At 47.5% G+C, this 19,368-nt stretch overlaps 2 protein-coding genes across 5 annotated transcripts in view; both read left to right on the top strand.

Moving 5' to 3' along the window:
- Nucleotides 1-7,030, top strand: part of CSNK2A1 (casein kinase 2 alpha 1) — a 46,104-nt gene extending 39,074 nt beyond the window's left edge. Inside the window, exons 10-13 of the mRNA XM_082226337.1 lie at nt 441-541; nt 1,026-1,174; nt 2,473-2,559; nt 4,015-7,030. Of these exons, the coding sequence (XP_082082463.1) occupies nt 441-541; nt 1,026-1,174; nt 2,473-2,559; nt 4,015-4,130 (453 nt within the window). The 3' untranslated portion in view covers nt 4,131-7,030. The remainder of the gene's footprint in view (nt 1-440; nt 542-1,025; nt 1,175-2,472; nt 2,560-4,014) is intronic.
- A 3,019-nt stretch (nt 7,031-10,049) lies between these two features.
- Nucleotides 10,050-18,915, top strand: LOC309534122 (tigger transposable element-derived protein 1-like). Of its 4 annotated transcripts, none has more exons than XM_082226135.1 (5): nt 10,050-10,190; nt 12,648-12,758; nt 14,093-14,342; nt 14,445-14,552; nt 15,591-18,915. In XM_082226135.1, the coding sequence occupies exon 5, from the start codon at nt 16,423-16,425 to the stop codon at nt 18,046-18,048; it is 1,626 nt and encodes a 541-aa protein (XP_082082261.1). In that variant the 5' UTR covers nt 10,050-10,190; nt 12,648-12,758; nt 14,093-14,342; nt 14,445-14,552; nt 15,591-16,422; the 3' UTR covers nt 18,049-18,915. The 4 variants fall into 4 exon arrangements, with proteins under 4 accessions (XP_082082261.1, XP_082082260.1, XP_082082259.1 ...); XM_082226134.1 differs by lacking the exon at nt 10,050-10,190 and adding an exon at nt 10,361-10,499 and having other exon boundaries at nt 14,445-14,541; XM_082226133.1 differs by lacking the exon at nt 10,050-10,190 and adding an exon at nt 10,361-10,499 and having other exon boundaries at nt 15,600-18,915.
- The last annotated feature ends 453 nt before the right edge of the window (nt 18,916-19,368 follow it).

The following is a 19,368-nucleotide window of genomic DNA, read 5'->3' as shown; positions in this document are numbered from 1 at the left end:
TGCTGCTATTAGCAGCTGTTCCTTATTGATTTGCTACTTGTTTTTTTAAAAAGCATTAGTTGCTTTATGGATTTTTTTTAAAATCCCATTTGCTTGTTGTCATCCATCCTGTGGTTTGTACACAGGGCGGTACATAAATATCTCAAAATATAAAGATGAGCTGTCATTATAATTAACACTCATATAGTGCTTTCAAGGGTTTAGAGCGCTTGGCCTTTATTACCTAGCTGTGATCCTTACAGTGACCCTGTAAGGGAACTCAGTAATGTTGTTCCCGGTATTGGCGGGTGGGTGGGTGGACTGAGGCCGACAGGGAAGAGTGCCTTGCCCAAAGTGAGATCGTGCCAGAGGCAAGACTTGGAACAGGAGGCCTCCCCGATTCATTGCTCCGTCTCCCAGCCGCTACATTCCGCATGCTGGCTTACGCCTTCTGTTCACAGTTGGTGAGAATAGCTAAGGTGCTCGGGACAGAAGACCTGTACGACTACATTGACAAATACAACATTGAGCTTGACCCCCGTTTCAACGACATCTTGGGCAGGTAAGATGAGATTGATTTAACACAGTGCTCCCCAAACTTTTTGAGGCCATCCCCTCCCCAGTTCCATAAACCAATAATATAATAATAATAGTTGGCTGCCCAACTGACTAGGTTGCCCCAGCCATTCTGGGCGGCTTCCAACAGATAAAAGAACACAATAAAGCATCAAACATTAAAAACTTGCCTAGACAGGGCTGCCTTGAGATGTCTTCTCTTTTTGTCTATTTAGAGGTCTGGAAGGGACTTGTCCTTTTCGCTTCCTTCCACCTGCATCTCCAAAACGATGCAGTGTTGAAACTGCTTTGTAAGGCGCTATAGAAACGGCAGGCGACTTGACTTCGAGTTACTTGTGTGTGTTCCTCTTTCCATTCTTAAGAGTCGCTGACAATGTGCAGAAATACTTGTATGCTGGTAAGGTTAACAGAGGCTGTCCAAGGGGGACTCATCCATTCACTCTGTGTTCTCCCCCCCGCCTGGCTCATAGGCATTCCCGCAAGCGATGGGAGCGCTTCGTCCACAGCGAGAATCAGCATTTGGTCAGCCCCGAGGCCCTGGATTTCTTGGACAAGTTGCTTCGATACGACCACCAATCCCGTCTGACGGCGAGAGAAGCCATGGAGCACCCTTACTTCTGTGAGTCTGGCCCTCCATGGGCCTAGCTTTTCAGACTTTCAAAGGGGCAATGGTCAGGGAGGAGGGAGAGGTGCGCCAGAAAGGGCATTCTGAGCCCGTTTCTCCTTCCTAGAAAAGCCATGTTGGCGGTGGCACACAAAATAACTTCAAAATCTGTGAGCTGCATATGGCAGAATCTCATCGGAGCCGAGCTTGATTTGGGGCGGTAAAAGGAGGTGGGGGGAAGTAAGCTGCCCGTTCCCTCCCATCCCTGAGCTTCCGAAACAGCCCAGCTGAATCCTGCATTTCTTGTGAAAATATTCCACATTCATGAAGAATCTGCCTCTTGACTGTCAGGCAATTTTGCAGCCGAAGATGCTGCTTTGTGTCTCAATATTACAGGGTGAGTCTTTTAAAAGAGGCCCCGTGGAACGTGTGTATTCTTTTAAAGGACTCTCCCTGTATATGTCCTGTTGTCAAAAGGACTTGTGGGAATAAAAGTGTTTGGGGATTTTGCTTCCCCCTTTCCCATCCCCGCCAGTGAGAAGCTCTCTTGGGTATAGTGAAACCTGTTTAGATCGCACCGGTCCCAAATCACACTCCACAATTGATCTACCAGTGAGTTGCCATCCTGATGAGGGATGTTTTTAAGAGGAGGCAGACAGTTTGCCTTGCCTTCTTTTCCTCCATCCGGATAACCTCCAGCTCAGGGATGAGATTTCTCTGCGCTGCAGCAGCCCTGGCTTTTCGCACCTACCAACAAAGCCTGGGTTCTGCAACTTGTGTGAACTATAGCTGTTAGGAAACAGAGAGTAATTCAGCAGTTGTCATGCCAAACCTAAACCAACAAGCTGCATCTCCAGCAATACTTGCCTTCCCAATATGCAAGGCTGCATGTGTGGCATGGGATTCTTGCCAGGCCTTCCCATCCATATTCCAGCTTCTCTTCACAGCCTCCGTGGCTGGAGACTTCCCTGCTTAAATAAATGAAACCTGTGATCACCAGCTGTAGGGCTGGGTGATACCTGGTTTTCAACATTGTGATACACCAGCAGCTAAATACCACAGTGTGCTGCTTCCTCCCCACCGTCTTGCGGGCAATTTGAGCAGGGAATACATCGTGGCTTCCCGGCCACCACAATGCATTTCCAGCTCATAATGTCTGAAACCGGTATTGCCATACTGGTTTCAGACAGTTTACCAATATATCACCCAGATCTAATCAGTTGAATGGCATGCAATATGTGTGATTCAGAAATATGTGTGATTCACCCACCCCCTTTATTAATCAAGATGCCTGGTTTGTTTGTCTTTTGCAGACCCCATAGTGAAGGACCAGGCTCGGATGAGCTCCACCAACATGCCGGGCAGCAGCACCCCCGTCAGCAGCGCCAGTATGTTGTCAGGTGGGTCCACAATCGGCCACGCTCGTGTCTGCACGGGCTACTGGGCCTCTACCGGGCAAGCCTCATCCCATAGCCAGAGGTGGTACAGTCTGGGAAATGCTTTAAACCCCACTGTTCCAGCTGCTTGCATGAGTTTGGTTGATTGATTTGTGCTTATGCTGCTTTCCCACAACAAACTGTGGCCAAATCAGTTTCCAGAAAGCATTCGGAACACAGATACACAAAAGACAGAGCCCAGGTGTCAGTGCCATTTTCCCCACTTGCTTTCAAAGTGCCAGGACTCCCAAAGGGGCTGGCTGGCACATGGCTCGCTTATCACTTGATAGCTTAATCGTCAGGTGGTGGTACATGCGAAAGAACCATCGCAGATTGATTTTTTAAAGCATTGCTTTGATGCTTTCTATGGGATGTGGGTGGCGCTGTGGGTTAAACCACTGAGCCTTGGGCTCTCTGATCAGAAGGTCAGCGGTTCGAATCCCTGCAACGGGGTGAGCTCGCGTTGCTCGGTCCCAGCTCCTGCCAACCTAGCAGATTGAAAGCACTCCAAAAAAAGGAGATAGATGCCAGTGGGATAGATGCCAGTGCCTGGGATAGATGCCAGTGGGAGGCAAAAGGCAATGGGAGGTGAGTTGAACTCAAAGAGGTCTGTAAATAGGGGTTCACAGTTTCCCTCTGGGTTCGAGACGAGAGGGGGTGTTACTGGTTTCAGAACTCACAGGGTTAAGGAGTTCTGTGGTGACGTCTCTTACCTGAGGCGTGGTTAGAAACTCTTTGGGAGTGGTCTGACTCTGAGAGTGGCAGACTGGTTTCGCTTTTAGCGAAGAGAGGGTGCAAGATGTGTGCTTTGTCACCCGGACAGATGTAAGTTCTGGTTTACTTCAAGATTAAAGGCTAACAAGATAAGGAACGCCTGTGTGTGTGAATTTATTACCCACATGCTGCATTTGCTTCACCGCTGTGTTTACTCTGCTAACGGCAAGAGGCAGAGGCCGGAAGAACTTTTGTATCAGACGGACAGCCAGCAGAGCTGCGCAGGGAAACGTGCCAGGCTCCATGTTTGTTTTCCTTGGCACTCAAGGCACTATTGGCCTCTCCGTTTGCCAACAGGTACCACTCCAGTGGGAAGGTAAATGGCGTTTCCGTGTGCTGCTCTGGTTCACCAGAAGTGGCTTAGTCATGCTGGCCACATCACCCGGAAGCTGTACGCCGGCTCCCTCGGCCAATAAAGCGAGATGAGCGCCGCAACCCCAGAGTCGTCCGCGACTGGACCTAATGGTCAGGGGTCCCTTTACCTTGATGCTTTCTCTGTGTGGCTGGCTTATGTGTTCAGCAGTGAGTTAGCAAGCGTTTCCGCAGTGGCCCAAAGGTGCTGGGCTCTGACAGGGCCACTGGCCCCACACTCTGACGCGAAACTGCCCCCTCTGTGGCTCTAACACTCTTCTCCTTCCCATCTAGGGCTTTCTTCAGTGCCAACGTCTTCACCCCTGGGGCCTCTAGCAGGCTCGCCTGTGATAGCTGCTGCCAACACCCTAGGTATGCCAGTTCCAGCTGCCGCGGGAGCCCAGCAGTAGAGGAGGACACCCTGTCTCCCAGATGCCTGACCGGAGCCGGGTTGGGGCCGAGGTCGTTCCTCCACCCCCTTCCCCAGGACAACAGCAGCCGCTTGTGGCCGGCGTTGTGGGGAGGGAGAAGGGAGGGGATGGAATGCTTTGGAGGAGTTATGTCTGAACAGTTGCTTGTGGATTTATAGTAGTTCAGTCATAAAAAAAAGAAAAATATATAGGCCGATTTCCCCCCTTTTTTTACTTGAACTTTTCGTATCTCAGGGGGTTCCCTGACAAAATCTGCAGATGGAGTATTTCGTGGACAATTCTCCCCGCCCCCAACACTTTCCCTGTTCGTTTTATTATTTGTAAGATCCAAGGCGATACGCCTGTGTATCTCGAGGGTCTCGGTTCTTGCCGGAAAGCTCTCCCTCTTTCCCCATTCCTTTCTGCTGGCTGATGCCGCGTCAGGGATGGGGTGAGGGGTGAGACTTGCAAGGACATTTTGCTTCCCCCCCCCCTTTTGGGAATTCCTGCGTTGTGCTCCTCAAAAGGCAGTCAGGACGGACGAAGGTCTTTAAGCAGCGGTTGCGCCGTTTTTGCCTCTTTGCGATTGACAGCTAGAGTGGGAGGAGTTTCCGCTACCAAAAAATAAATATTCTAAGTTGCAGCAAAAGGTTTGTGGGACGGCAGCTTCCGTGTAGGAATGGGGTCTTCTCTTGTGAGCCCCCGTGGCTCACCGGCAGCACCTCCCCCCTTGCACGTGTCCTCGTTCGGAAGTTTTCACGTTTCTGATCCAAGTCAGAAGGAAGCTGCCTTGTCCCCTTGAAAGGAGTCTTGGCATCTTCCCATAAGTCGCTCTCTCTTCCCCGCTTCCCCCTGGCAAGATCCATCAATGTCTTCTTGGTTTGGTATTTTGGAAATGCATTTGTCAGTGGGTATCTCTCTCTAAAAGCAACTCAAGCTTCTGGTTGGCTGGTTGGTTCCGCCCAAACTGGACCATGCAAACTGACAGTGGGACAATTCACCTACTCACCTTCCTCTCACGTGCCATGTGGCGAGAGATGCCGCTGACTGCTGGGGTTTTGTTTTTTGCTTTCCGCTTTATTTCTAACCTAACTCGTGGTCTTGTAAATAGAAAGCGGAGGGGTGGGGGAGGTACGAACAGCCTCGAGACTTTGACAGAGAAAGGAAAAGAGAGCAAAGAACAAGATGGTAGACCTGTCAGAAACCCTAGCTGTGGAGAGCATCTGCTTCCCCCTGTGAGCGTGTGTGTATATAACTCTTGTTCTTCCTATGCTGAAAGATCCAGTGTTGGAATTCCTTGATGTAAATAAAACTGTTGGGGTTTTTTTTTTTTTAATTTATCAAAAGGTTAGGTTTTACGTTTCCTGTGCAGAGGTTCTCCCTGAGCCAGCGCCACGCTTCTTAAAACTCAGCTTGCGGCCCTCCAATCCACGAAGCGGGGGGGGGGGCTTGGGGGTAGGTGGGGGGGCAGGTTCTGGCCGCTTCTCCTTCACTGTCTATTTTGCACCGTGCACAGATTTGGTTCTAGTAGCAAACAGCGCTAAGAAGCCTTACCAGAAGCATCTCACAAGCCAAAGCTCACGGACCCTCGGCATACGTTTTTCCTTTTGCACCTCGGCAGCGCTGGAGTTTAGGATGGACAGAGGGGTGGCTCTCTGCGTGCTGCTGTTCAGCGCCTGATTCAAACCACTGATGGGGGAGAGTTGGAGGCACAGCAGCCCCTCCCCGTTTCCTCCAGAGTTGCCTCCTCGTTCGACAACCACTTCAAGAGGCGGTTTGCCTCCGGGGGAGCACCGATCACTTGATTTTTCAATAATATATGCAACTTTTGGGGGTCGGAGTTAGGTAACCACGTATTTCTTCCTGTTTTTATTAACTTTGCTTTCCCCCCCGTTTTTGTTCTTCTGGGTTTTGAGGGTGTGGTCGAAGCATGAGTGAATTGCATAGCGAAGAACACGAGACCCTGGGCTGCGTTCTCCGTGGCCTCCCCACCACCACCTTGGAAAGTTAGTTCGGACTTAAAAATTCACGCAGCAGTAGCTTATTGGAAACTCTGGTGGGGATTTATGGTGGTTCATGGCCTCCTGTGGATGTGGAAGCTAGGCCCACGCTAGACAACCTCTTCTTGGCGACAGTCGGTGGCTGTGAAAGATTCAGCATTCAGAAATGTTGTGCCCATCTTTGCACCGGCATGGAGAGACCTACAAAAAACCTCTTCAAGCAGGCGATAATTTCCCCTCCTGTCACCTCCTTAACTTGGCAAAAGGGTATCCTAACGTTGCATTGAGACCAGTTGAGAGGAGAGCCCACCCAGGGCGCAAATTTCAGTAAGCATCCAACCTTAAATCATGAGAAGGTGAGGGGAGAGCAGGAGGTTTCTGATTCAGGGAGCGATGCAAGCAAATTTCCTTCTCCGTCCTTAATGCCAGTTTTGCTGCCCACCCAAACAGCAGTCTTGAAAGGAGCGCGAGGAAACTGCAGATTGTTAACAGCATCTGTGTTGTAAATTACCTCATCTGTATACCTTGTATCAGAACACATTTTTTAAAAGGATTTCTCAGCACTTCCTGGTTTCACCGCCCCCCCCCCCCTGCATTGTGTTAGATGGCAGGAAAATCAATTGCCAATACAGATAGTCTTGTTGGCAACTTAACTTTAAAAAAGGTTTTTTTAAAAAGAAGAAAAGAAAAAGTTTTTTTTAAATCTTGTTTGAAGTGATCCTTTTTATTTTTATCTGTTGAAATTTAGATTATTATTATTATTTTGTTGTTTTCCTTTTGAATTTATTGGTTGTAATTGTATTGTACTTGTTCAGAACTAACCCTTAACTGTGCTGGGAAGAAGTTGTGCCATGGAGGTCTTTAATTTTTTTAAAATAAAATAATTGAAACTAAACTACACCCCAGCCCAGTAGTCGCTCCATTTTAAAAGCAGGCGTTAGTAGGGAATCCTCAGGGATTTTGTGATTTCCGCACGTGTGGTAGAGGGAAGTGAGGGGCAGGTGGAGGTCGTCCACCTGGGAACGAAGCCCATCTAGGAGAAGGAACTCTCTGACCCTAAACCTCTGCAGCCTTGCAGGATATCCTCAGGAGAAGAAAAAGCTCAGGAGTAAACCTCACACAGGTCTGGAGTGGAGTCCCTAAGGTGGTTGGATTGCACCTTGTATGCTTCATCCTGGCAACTCCTGCAGCCAAGCTGGTGCCAAACTCATTGTCCTGCTTTCCTGTGGATCCCATCAGTGAGGCCGAGAGAGAGGTCTTGTCATCTGGGCATCCCAGGACCTCCATACCTACTGCCCAGGCTTCCACCCTGGGGAGGTCCCTTCGGTGTTGCAAACATAGCCAAAACAATGCAGGAGGAAGTTATGAGTTACCGGTCTCTGCAGCCACAGCAGGCTCTGATTCTCCAGTGGTTTGACTTAACCTCTGGAGGTGCCCTCCATTGTCTCGAGAGAGAGAAGGACGCCACACACAAAAAGCTCTTGCATCCAAGATTTGCAGCAGTATTGACCAGGCCAAGTCACCAGCCAACTGGTTGTGTTCTTTCTGTGTCCTGCTAATCAAAGAATGGAATGGCGATGTTGTGCCTTCTTTCTTTGGACCAGGCTGGCCAGCAGAGGGTGATGAAGCTCCATCTGCTTTTTTCCCTTTTGCTGTAACTTCGGTAAAATTTATTTGGTGTCTCCCAGCTCTGGAGCTATAAAGAGTCCTTTCTGGGTCGTCCTATATGACTAATGTGACCCAATCTGAGTGGTTTATCATCTTCACTTTTCCACCCTGTCCATCTTCAAAAAGAGGATGGAATAGAAATTATTTTTTAATTGTTCAGTCACTCCTGCCTTCCCTTCATTTTAATTTTGGTTGGAACCCTTCTGCTATTTCAAAGATACAGAGATCGCTTTCCAAACATAATATGCTCTCAATGAATTGTTTGACGAGCATTTGCATGATGAGTTGACGATTTCCATTAATTCCTGTGGGGAAATCTCAAATAATAATAATAACAATTTATTATTTATACCCCGCCCATCTGGCTGAGTTTCCCCAGAAAAACTGTTCCTGACCCCAGAATGTTGACCTCCAAATGATGGGGAAGAAACCAGGGGAACCCTCTGAAACCTTGCAAACAATGGAAGGGAAAAAAATGCTCTCTTACATGTCCGACCTCTCCCCCGTCCTCCCCACCATAATTTCAGGCAAAATGACGGCCGCAGACCAGCAAAACAAAAAATAAGGCTCACTTAAGCCTGCTTAGTTTTTTTCCAGCACAACACAAAGGTTCAGCAGAATGGACATTGAATCTGCTGCGTGTGTAGTGAGGTTTTGGTACTGATTCCTTGTGTTTGGATAAGTAAATTTTCATATAACGAGCGTTTGGGTAACAGGGCCTCCGCGTATAAGCAACTTCTCGAGGCTTCTTGTTGTTTAGTCGTTTAGTCGTGTCCGACTCTTCGTGACCCCATGGACCAGAGCACGCCAGGCACTCCTGTCTTCCACTGCCTCCCGCAGTTTGGTCAAACTCATGCTGGTAGCTTCGAGAACACTGTCCCACCATCTCGTCCTCTGTTATCCCCTTCTCCTTGTGCCCTCCATCTTCCCCAACATCAGGGTCTTTTCCAGGGAGTCTTCTCTTCTCATGAGGTGGCCAAGTTTTGGAGCCTCAGCTTCAGGATCTGTCCTTCCAGTGAGCACTCAGGGCTGATTTCCTTCAGAATGGATCGGTTTGATCTTCTTGCAGTCCATGGGACTCTCAAGAGTCTCCTCCAGCACCAGAATTCAAAAGCATCAATTTTTGTCCATGGAGTTTTCTTGGCAGGGATACTGGATTGGCTTGCCGGTTCCTGCTCCAGGTGGATCACGTTTGGTCAAAACTCTCCACTATGACCTGTCCATCTTGGATGCCCTGCTTGGCATAGTTTCATAGCTTCTCTGAGTTATTCAAGCCCCTTTGCAAGGCAGTGATCCATGAAGGGGTTATCGAGGCTATTTACGTTAAAATTCAAGTAAGACATCAACTTGAAAACCGAGACCTTGCCCATGTCTCCATCTAGTTGGCATTTGCTCTCACAGGAGGTAGTGTTGGCCGCAGACATGGATGGCTTTAAGAGAGAATTGGGACAAATTCACAGGGAAGAAAAGGGCTTTCAGTGGCTACTAGCCACCACAGGCTTTGCTCTGTTTCCTTCGTGCAGAGGCTTCTGAATGCCAGTTGCTGGTGATATCGCCCTGGTTGGGGGGCTGCTGTGTGGTGGCCCCAGCTGGGACTGCCCACCCACCTTCCTCTCTGCTCTGTAGCCCCAGGAGGAGCAGCAGACAGAAAAGGGGGATTTTGCGCTCCCTCCTTGAGTCTTTTTGTCTGGCTGGGCAATGGGTGGAGGATAGAGAGGGTTGCACAAGCCTTTGTAGGATTGAGGCTACTGCACCCAAAGGGAAATGTTGCTTTGGTTGCACTGTCCATTTTTGTCTCTTGCCATGCCAACCAATGACAATGTGGCCCCCGAAAGCTTGCCCAGAAGGCAGTTTGGTCCTCAGCCGGAATAAGGCCCCTGGACTTAATAGATGCGTGGAATTGGCCAGAACTTTACCATTTTATGTTGCAAACTGCCCTGTGATGAAGTATAAATTTTATATATCTATAGGGATATAGATATATATAATAAATGTAATAAGCTGATACATTAATTTATCAAACAATTTTAACAAGTTGTATATACTTGGACTGAAATGAGACTTTAGCAGCCACGTGGGCCATGTGTGGAGAACCTTAATCCCCTCAGATCTTGCTGAACTACACTTCCCATCATCCCCTGCCATTAGTCTTCCTTGCTGGGGCTGATGGGAATTGAAGTCCAGCATCGACGTGGGGGGCAAAGGTCCCCGGAGCCCCCGCCCCTTGGCTGCGTTGCCCAGCGCCAAGCTCCGCCCCTTTCCTCTAACGTCCGCTTCCGGTTGATCGGGTCGCCGGTCGAAGACAAGAAAGGCTCGAGCCCTAGAGATAGAAAAAGGGAAGAGCTGCGCGCGCAGCTTCGCTCTGTTAGCCTGCGGAGAGGCGATTTCTGAGGTAACCGAGGCCAGGAAAATAGGAGAGAGACTTGGAGGTAGGGAAGAGGGGGAGCTCGGCCCTTATTCTGAATTTCTACCTTGGGGAGGGGCAGCGGGGTGAGCAGAAAGGGAAAAATGCCCTCCACAAAGATGGCGCCAGCGGTTTCCTCCCAATGGCGGTCGAGGGCGAGCGGGAGCGCTCTCCCGTCGCAGGGTAAGTGACGCACCAGCCCGCGCGACGGCCCTTTCCGGTTCCTCCTTATGCCCTTAGGCGCACGTGTGCGAAGCGGGGAAAGGAGTGAGGGGCCGCCGGGAAAGACGGAAAGAGGTTAGTCCGAGTTCCCAGATCCTGGGGAGGCTTATTTCAATTTATTGACTTTTAATTTATTTCGTATAAACTTAAAGGGCTAAGGGAAAACCGGCTGGGCGGGAGGGGAGCCGGGATTGGGGCCGCCCCGCTTTGTCCTTGGCGCCACACCCACCAGCCCCCCCCCCGACCCCTTCTTTCGCCTTGCTGCAAAGGGGCCACCGGGAGGAGGACCCAGAAACCTCTTTCCGGATTTCTGTGTAAAGCATCTCCAATGTCCGTGTCCGGGGCCTGATCCGGCCCCTGTGGCACTCTATCTCCTGCGGTAAAATCCTTAAAAAAGCTCAACAACTTCAATCCTAAAAAAAGTTCAACAACAGGCATAGGCAAAATTGGCCCTCCTGGTGTTTTTGAGACTACAACTCCCATCATCCCTAGCTATCAGAACCGGTGATCAGGGATGATGGAAGTTGTAGTCTTAAAAAACACCCAGCAGGCATACACAAACTTGGCCCTCCTGGTGTTTTTTGGGACTACAACTCCCATCATCCCTAGCTATCAGAACCAGTGGTCAAGGATGATGGGAGTTGTACTCTCCCAAAAACACCTTGAGGGCCAAGTTTGCCTATGCCTGCTCAACAACTTCAATCCTAAAAAAAGTGCAACAACTTTGGGGTAAAATAATAATAATAAAAGCTCAACAACCTCAATCCTAATAAAAAACGTCAACAACTTTGGTACGCTCTCATGCATGTTCTCTTCATGCAATCTGGCCCTCTTTGAAAAAAGTTTGGGCACCCCTGGTGTAAAGGATCAGATGTGGCGCTGGGAGTTGGCAAGTGGGAGAGCAGCTGCCTGGCGCCCCGTGGCCCCTGCAGAGGAGGGCAGCTTTGGAATCATGGAATCATAAGAGTTGGAAGGGACTTTGAGGGTCATCTAGTCCAACCGCCTGCCATCCAGGAAACTCCACTAAAGCATCCATGAGAGAAGACCATCCAACCTCTGCTTAAAAACCTCCAGTGAAGGAAGAGTCCATCCATGGGAGACTTTTCCACTGTCAAACAGCTCTTCACGTCAGAAAGTTATTCCGTTTGTTTAGTCAAAATCTCCTTTCTAGTAACTTGAAGCTTCTGCCTTCTGGAAGAAGGTACAGGGTTATAAAGGCCAGGGCTAGCCGCCTGAGAAACAGTTTCTATGCAAATGCAATTCTGGTTCTAAACGCAGCACAAGGGGTCTCTATAGTAAGTGTATTTTAAAATGGGGTTTTAGAGTTTTTAGGGGGTTTTGAATGTTTTATGTAGTTTTGTAGTAGTTTTATGTAGTTTTTCAGTTTCATTGTTCTGCATGGGACAATGACAATAAAGATATCGTATTGAAGCAATCGGTTACAACAATCTATGCTGGGAAGTTTTTGCCTCTGCACATGAGTCTGAGAATGTTCTGAACAGTTCCCATTGAGTTCATGAAACAGTGTACCTTAACCTGTTCTTAATGCATTGTTGACCACATCTACGGACTGTGATTGTTATGTTCTTTCAAGTCATGCAATATCAATCATTAGTAACCATGTGTTCCCTTTCCCAACCTTCATGATTAATGCCCTTACATTGTATTCATGTTAACCAATCAGCAACTAGCGCACCTGTGGCAATGTTGTAATATTCAATAAAAGAGTCTCCTCGGGACTTGCTCGAGAGATGCCTCTCACGTGACACTTGCTACTCGTCTGTCGTTATTTCAACCCAACAAATCTATATGGCTCCTGCCTCTCTTCTCCTCTCCACCAGGGACCTCGGTGCAGCCTCCAGCGCTAAAGTTGGGGTGGTGCAGGATAAAAGCTATTTATTTCACATTTTTTATTACATTTGACTAGTTGCTCTTATCTTACCCAGGGCAAACCAGTGACTTAAAAACAAACAGAAAGGTGTTAATTACCTTACAAACACAGTTCTGTTGTGCAATGAGGTTAATGTGCTTCTGCTTATATTATTTGTGTAATTCCACAAATGCAACTTGATTATCTCTATCACAGAACTGGGAATAATGTATATTTCTTTGGCATAAACTTTTTTAAAGGGTTTCCTGTTAGTAACCTCAGCTATCTTTCTAAGCACCGTGGTAATCCTCAGTATATATGTTTAAAAACTAAACTGTCTTCGTCTTTCTCAGGCTTGGAGTGCACAATAATGGGAGACCAGAACAAGCTCCTGCGTGACACAGCAAATAAGAAAGATGTGTTTTGATCCTTATGCCTAAAGTGGGATGATCTGGAAGAGCGAGGTGAGAATTGATACAACCCAACACAAGCTGGGTTTGAATGAGGATCAAACAAGCCTACAAAGTGTACAATAGTTCGGAACATGCTCGTTTTAGGATCTGCTTCCAGTTTGTCCCATTTTTCTTTTGCTTGTTGTAGTGACCAAAGCCTAATAGTACACAGCTACTCCTCTTAGCGAGTCTGACTCTGCCCTGCAGCTGTGTCAAATTCATTGCCCGCCTTTTCTGTGGTGGGGAGTGGTCCAAACAGCTGCCACAGCAACAATCTGCCGTTCATGGGCTTCAGAACCCTTTGTGGGCTCTGGGGACAGTTTTTCTGCAGACAATGGTGCCAGACTCTCCTACCCCTCTAACCCTTTAGTGTTTGCCTCCCCTGACCCCCCGCCCAAAAAAGCCCCTGAGTGGAGCCCTGTTACTGGAGAGATTTGGGATGGTCTGGATTTCTCATTAACTCATTCACACAAATGATTCTAGTGCAGTTGATTTGGAGCAGACTCATACTCTAGGGATGCTGCTGGGTTCATCTCTGGACTTGGGTTATCTCATTGGCTAAGACTGTCTTGTATCTGTTTTGGTTGGTAAGATAGCTAGGTCAGGTTTTGGGCCAGGAGAGCCTGACCACTGTAACCCATTTGCTTGTTACCTCCGGGTTGGACAGTTTCTATTTTTTAAAAAAATAATAATTCATTTTTCATTTTTGTTCATACATCTCAAATTCTTAATGTTTACTATATATTCCTCCCTCCCTCCCCTCCAAGGCTCCCCCCAACTTGCGTTTCTGGTTTGTTTCTATTTTCACCCGCTTTGCTATCTCTCAACAGAAAAAGTTATTAATAACATAACATCAAACCTTAAAAACATAAAAATAAAAATAAATACATCTTATTTCACTATCTTTCAAACATTTTCTGATGCTAATAATGTGGATGTTTATTTAAATCCTGCCATCAAGTCTATTGACTTTCTTTGTTTCTGCAAATATACTATGAATGGTTCCCAATCTTTTTCAAAGTCTCTGTTGTCTTTTTCTCTTAGTTCTTCTGTCATTTTTGCCAGTTCTGCATAGTTCATCAACTTCTCTTGCCATTGTTCTTTAGTTCAGGTTGGACAGTTTCATTGCGAGATGTAAACTGATTCAAACTGGATTTAAAGGAGGATCAAACTGGTTTACAGGGTTTCCCAAAGGGAGTTGGTATCCTACAGGTACCATCTCATCAGAGGGCCTACCTCTTTGGCATAAACCTTTCTTTTAACTTTGTGATTAGTAACCTTATCTGCCTGAGCACTTAGATCTCTTTATCTGCCTCTTAAAAATTTCCCTGTCTTCTTGTGCCCAGATTTCTCGTGTTTGGAATGCTGCACTTTGGTTAACCTTCTGAAGGACCTTCATTTAGACACAAAGAATTTTAGAGTTGGAAGGGACCTTCATAATCATCCAGTCTAACCCCCTGCAGTACAGGAATATGCAGCTGTCCTATAACAGGGATCGAACCTGCAACCTTGGTATTATCAGCCCTACGCTCTAACCAAGTGAGCTATCCAGGATGACAATTTGATGGCAAATAGAGCAGAGCAGGAGGTGTGCTGGTGAGTAGAGCACTTGACTTCCAAGGTACTTCCTAGAGATGTGCAGGCCATGAAGGAAAAAAAAGACAATGTCATCACCCCAACTTTGCTTCTTCCCACTAGGCCTTCCCTGGCTAAACACACAACTGCCAGCACCATGGATATATACCAAATGCATGGTGATGCTTCTGCCTAAAGAGGAGTCTCTCCAGCAGTTGAGGTGAGAACCAGGTGAGAACTGGTACAGTCCAGCAGTTAAACTGGATTTTATAGTAGGCTCAAACTGTGGCACGTGGGTGGCGCTGTGGGTTAAACCACAGAGCCTAGGACTTGCCGATCAAAAGGTCGGCGGTTCGAATCCCCGCAACTGGGTGAGCTCCCGTTGCTCGGTCCCTTCTCCTGCCAACCTAGCAGTTCGAAAGCACGTCAGAGTGCAAGTAGATAAATAGGTACCGCTCCAGCGGGAAGGTAAACGGCGTTTCCGTGCGCTGCTCTGGTTCGCCAGAAGCGGCTTAGCCATGCTGGCCACATGACCTGGAAGCTGTACGCCGGCTCCCTTGGCCAATAAAGCGAGATGAGTGCCGCAACCCCAGAGTTGGCCACGACTGGATCTAATGGTCAGGGGTCCCTTTACCTTTTACAAACTGATCTACATGGGGGATGTCATGCTTGTTTTAACGTCCCCTTCCAGTTTGTCCTGTTTTTGCTCTGCTCATTGGGGTAACCAGAGTTTTTTCGACCTACACAAATTCTCTTCTTCCTGGCTCAACCCATGAAGCTCTTTGCAGCTGTGTCAAATTCATTGCCCGCCTTTCCTGTGGCAGGGAGTGGTCCAAGCAGCTGCCACAGCAACAATCTGCCGTCCATGGGCTTCAGAACCCTTTGTGGGCTCTGAGGACAGTTTTTCTGCAGACACTGGTACCAGACTTTCCTGCCTCTTGACTTCCCACCCCCACCCACCCCCAGCTATAAATAACAATGTATTTATGTATTTATATGTATTTATATGTCACCCATCTGACGGGGTTGCCACAGCCACTCTGGGCAAATTCCAACAAATTAAAACATGTTTACTGATTCCACACTTTGAAATGTCATTGAGCATTTGGCCTTTAAACACTGCAGATTTTATAAAAAGAATATAAAATAAAATAAACACTGCAAATTTCGATTAGGAATTCCCCAAGGGACTGCTTTACTTTGCCTATCCCAGTCTTTTGAAACGGATGTGGAATGTACAGCATTAACATTTCTTTCTTTTTGTAATAGGTTCAGAAGATTTCATGTTTAGATTTGGAATTCCCAGTATTTCAAAGCTTCATGAAAGCGCAGAACTGTTGAGTGAGTGAGCGATGCACGGCCTCTTATGAATATACCCTGCTGGCAAATAATCGTTTTCTTGTCAGACTACCTGCAAGGAAGAACAAAGTCAGAACGCATCTGGCAGCTTTAATTGGATTTCAGCAGTCAGACTGGGGAGTGTGGCTTGTTCATATTTCCTCAACACCATCTCATTACAGTGGTACCTCTGGTTACGAATTTTCAGGTTACGAACACTTTTAACCCGGAACTGAGTGTTCCTGCTTGTGAATTTATTTTGGCATGCGAACGAGGCCTCGGTAGGCCCAGCTGTGGCCCAGACCTAGGACCTGGCACCTACCGAGGCCTCTGCTACTGGGTTCTGGCCACGGGAGGTCTCAGGAGGCCTTGCCGTGGCCCAGAGCTAGGTCTCCGCTACCAGGTTCCGGCCGCAGGAGGCCCAGCAGTTTGTACCCCAGCCCCCCAAATTAGGTAAGGAACACTACCTAAGAGCGAAATCCAGTGGTGAACCTAGTGAGCCTGGGCCAGAAAACATCAGCCCTTTACTGGGCCAAGCTGGTAGCAAGGTGGGTGGCACCTGGTCAGGTAAACCCACCCACCCTGTGGGAGGTGGGAGTTGAAAATTTTGCAAGGGATTTGGGGATTTGTTTATGTGAGTCTGCCTTGTGCCTTTGTCTCTGCCTTGCTCCTTCCCTTTGGGGGACTCTGCCTTCTTCCATTGTTTTGGGGATTGCGTGGAACCCAGTTCAGCTTTTTACTGGTTGACTGGGGGACTGCAGACATGGATAAAAGCAGCAAAGGCAAGAGGACCGTGATAACGGTTGAGGTAAAGAAGCAAATCATTTCCAAGCATGAAAGTGGGGTCCGTGTAAGTGATCTGGCAATGCAGTTTGGTATGGCCAAATCGACAATTTGTAGCATGTTAAAAAACAAGGATGCCATTAAGGGGGCCAGCGTCGCGAAGGGTGTTAAAACACTCAAGCAACGGACACAGACAATGGAAGAAATGGAAAAATTGCTTTTAATATGGATAACCGAAAAGCAGTTGGCGGGTGACCGCATTACTGAGAGCATAATTTGCGAAAAAGCTTTACATTTGCACGCCCAACTTGTCGCAAACACTCCTGGCGCAAGTGCTGAGATTGAGAGTTTCAAGGCGAGCAGAGGGTGGTTCGAAAAATTTAAGAAGAGAAGTGGGATCCACGGTAAACATGCTGAAGCCGCCAGCGCCAACAAATTAGGTGCTGACCAATTTGTTTTGGAATTTAAAGATTACGTTGTGTCGCTGGGCTTCGTTCCCCAGCAAGTTTTCAACTGTCATGAGACAGGCCTCTTTTGGAAGAGAATGCCAAGGAATACGTACATCACAAAGGATGAGAAAGCGTTGCCAGGACACAAGCCCATGAAAGACAGACTGACCCTTTTATTATGTGCAAATGCAAGTGGAGATTTCAAGTCGAAGCCTTTGCTAGTCTACCATTCTGAGAACCCCAGGATATTTAAGAAGAACAATGTCATAAAAAGCAAGTTGCATGTGATGTGGAGGGCAAACAGCAAAGCTCGGGTAACCAGGCAATTTTTTATCGAGTGGGTTCATGAAGTATTTGGGCCGAGCGTGAAAAAATACCTCCAGGACAAAAATCTTCCAATGAAGTGCCTCCTTCTTATGGATGATGCTCTAAGTGACCCTCCAGGCTTGCAGGACGAGTTGATGGAAGAGTTTGCGTTCATCAGTGTAAAGTTTTTGCCTCCCAACACAGCTTCTCTCATCCAGCCCATGGACCAGCAGGTCATATCTAATTTTAAGAAGCTTTACACCAAAGCAGTCTTCCAAAGGTGCTTTGAGGTGACCTCAGACACAGAGCTAACCCTAAAAGAGTTCTGGAAGAATCATTTTAATATCCTCCATTGCTTACATATGATAGACAAAGCATGGAGGGATGTGACTCAGAAAACTCTGCAGGCAGCATGGAAGAAATTGTGGCCAGATGTTGTCCCAGAACATGCAACGGAGGCTGTTGAAGAGGATGTGCCTCTTGTTGAGGACATTGTGTTTCTGGGAAATTCCATGGGCTTGGAGATTAGTGGTGCTGATGTGGAGGAGTTAGTGGAGGAGCACGGCGCTGAGCTCACCGCCGAAGAACTTCAAAACATTCTGCTGGAGCAGCAAAAGGCGGCAGCTGAGGAAATGTCTTCGGAGGAGGAGGAGAGCAGAGAAAGCGTGCCTACAGCAAAAATCAAAGAGATGTTTGCAAAATGGGCTGAAATGCAAGCTTTTGTTGAAAAATACCACCCTGATAAAGCTGCTGTAAGTCATGCCACAAACACTTTCAATGATTTCGCTATGTCTCACTTTAGACAAATCTTAAAACTTCGGCAAAAGTCTCAAGGGAAACTCTTTTGGTAAGGAAGAGATCTAGTGAGTCTGAACCAGATAGCGGTGGTGTAGGTGGCAGTGGTGTAAAAAAAAAGAAAGAGGAATGGCAGGAGAGGAATCGCCGATTGTGAATCTTGAAGAGGACCCCAACCCCCCTACCCAAGCAACGACTATCATGAGTGTAGATAAGAAAAAAACCACGTTTTCATTTTTTAAAAGTCATCAGTACTGTTTTATTGATTTTACAGTACATTTTTATTGCTTTCATTTGATGGATCAGTGGCCTCATTAGATCAGGAGTCAGCAAAGTTTTTGTGGCTTGGGCCGGTTCACGGTCCTGTAGAAGCCGCGGTGGGCTGGAGTGCACGCACACATGCACAAACGCTATTTCCAGTGTTCCTTCTGGCACGGAGGAGGCGTGTGCAGCTTCCCATTGGCTGCAGGAGCTTCCTGCAGCCAATGGGAAACCGGCCAGCATCGCGGAAGGCGGTCCCTGCTCTGGTCTGTGCTGGTTTAGCACAGTGCACAGGAGTCGACCAAGTGGGCGGCGGGGATCCATGGACCGGTTAAATGACCCCCGCAGGTTGCCGACCCCTGCATTAGATAGTAAAACTCATGTTAACTTTCTGTTTTATGGGTTGTTTTGCATTGTCTGGAACGGATCTATCCATTTTCCGTTACTTTCTGTAGGAAAGCACGCCTCGGGTTAAAAACGCTTTGGGTTAGGAACAGACTTCCAGAATGAATTAAGTTCGTAACCTGAGGTACCACTGTATTTCAAAATGGATATAGCTATGACACGGAGAGAGGCAGATCAATAAGCACACACACGTTTGAGGCTTACATTTGTTAATGCATTAAAGTTGATAATTTAAAAATAAAAATTATTTCAGATTTCTTGCTGGGTTTTCATATTTTATTGTTTATTAACGAGGGGTTCATCAGAGTAGGCAGTGTGCTGCTTGATCCACCATTCGGCTGCGGTTGCAGACTTTTCCAAACACCCGAAAGAGGAGTTCCATCCACAGAGTGGGGCTTTGTGTCAGCTGTTTTTGCCACTGCTCCCTTCCCCATGTCTCATGAAAATCTGCTTTGGGAGGTTGGAGCAGCACAGAGGGAAGAAGCAGTGAAAGAGGGGGAAGCATCGCTTTCTGTAAGTGGAAGCATCTGCTAAAACATGGTGCCTTTAGGCAACAAAAGGAGCGCCCCTTCCATCAATGGAAGCTACGTTGGGACAAAAGTAATAGAAACATTTGGATCACTTGTGAAGTTCATTGGCTGATAATGTTAGAGGCAGTTTTTCTTCTGGTGGCAGATGACAGGACTACGAGACCAGTGTAAAAATTCAAA

Source organism: Podarcis vaucheri, assembly GCF_965113315.1.
Source record: "Podarcis vaucheri genome assembly, chromosome: 6".
Taxonomy (NCBI): Eukaryota; Metazoa; Chordata; class Lepidosauria; order Squamata; family Lacertidae; genus Podarcis; species Podarcis vaucheri.
This window is presented reverse-complemented; position numbering and strand designations above follow the sequence as displayed.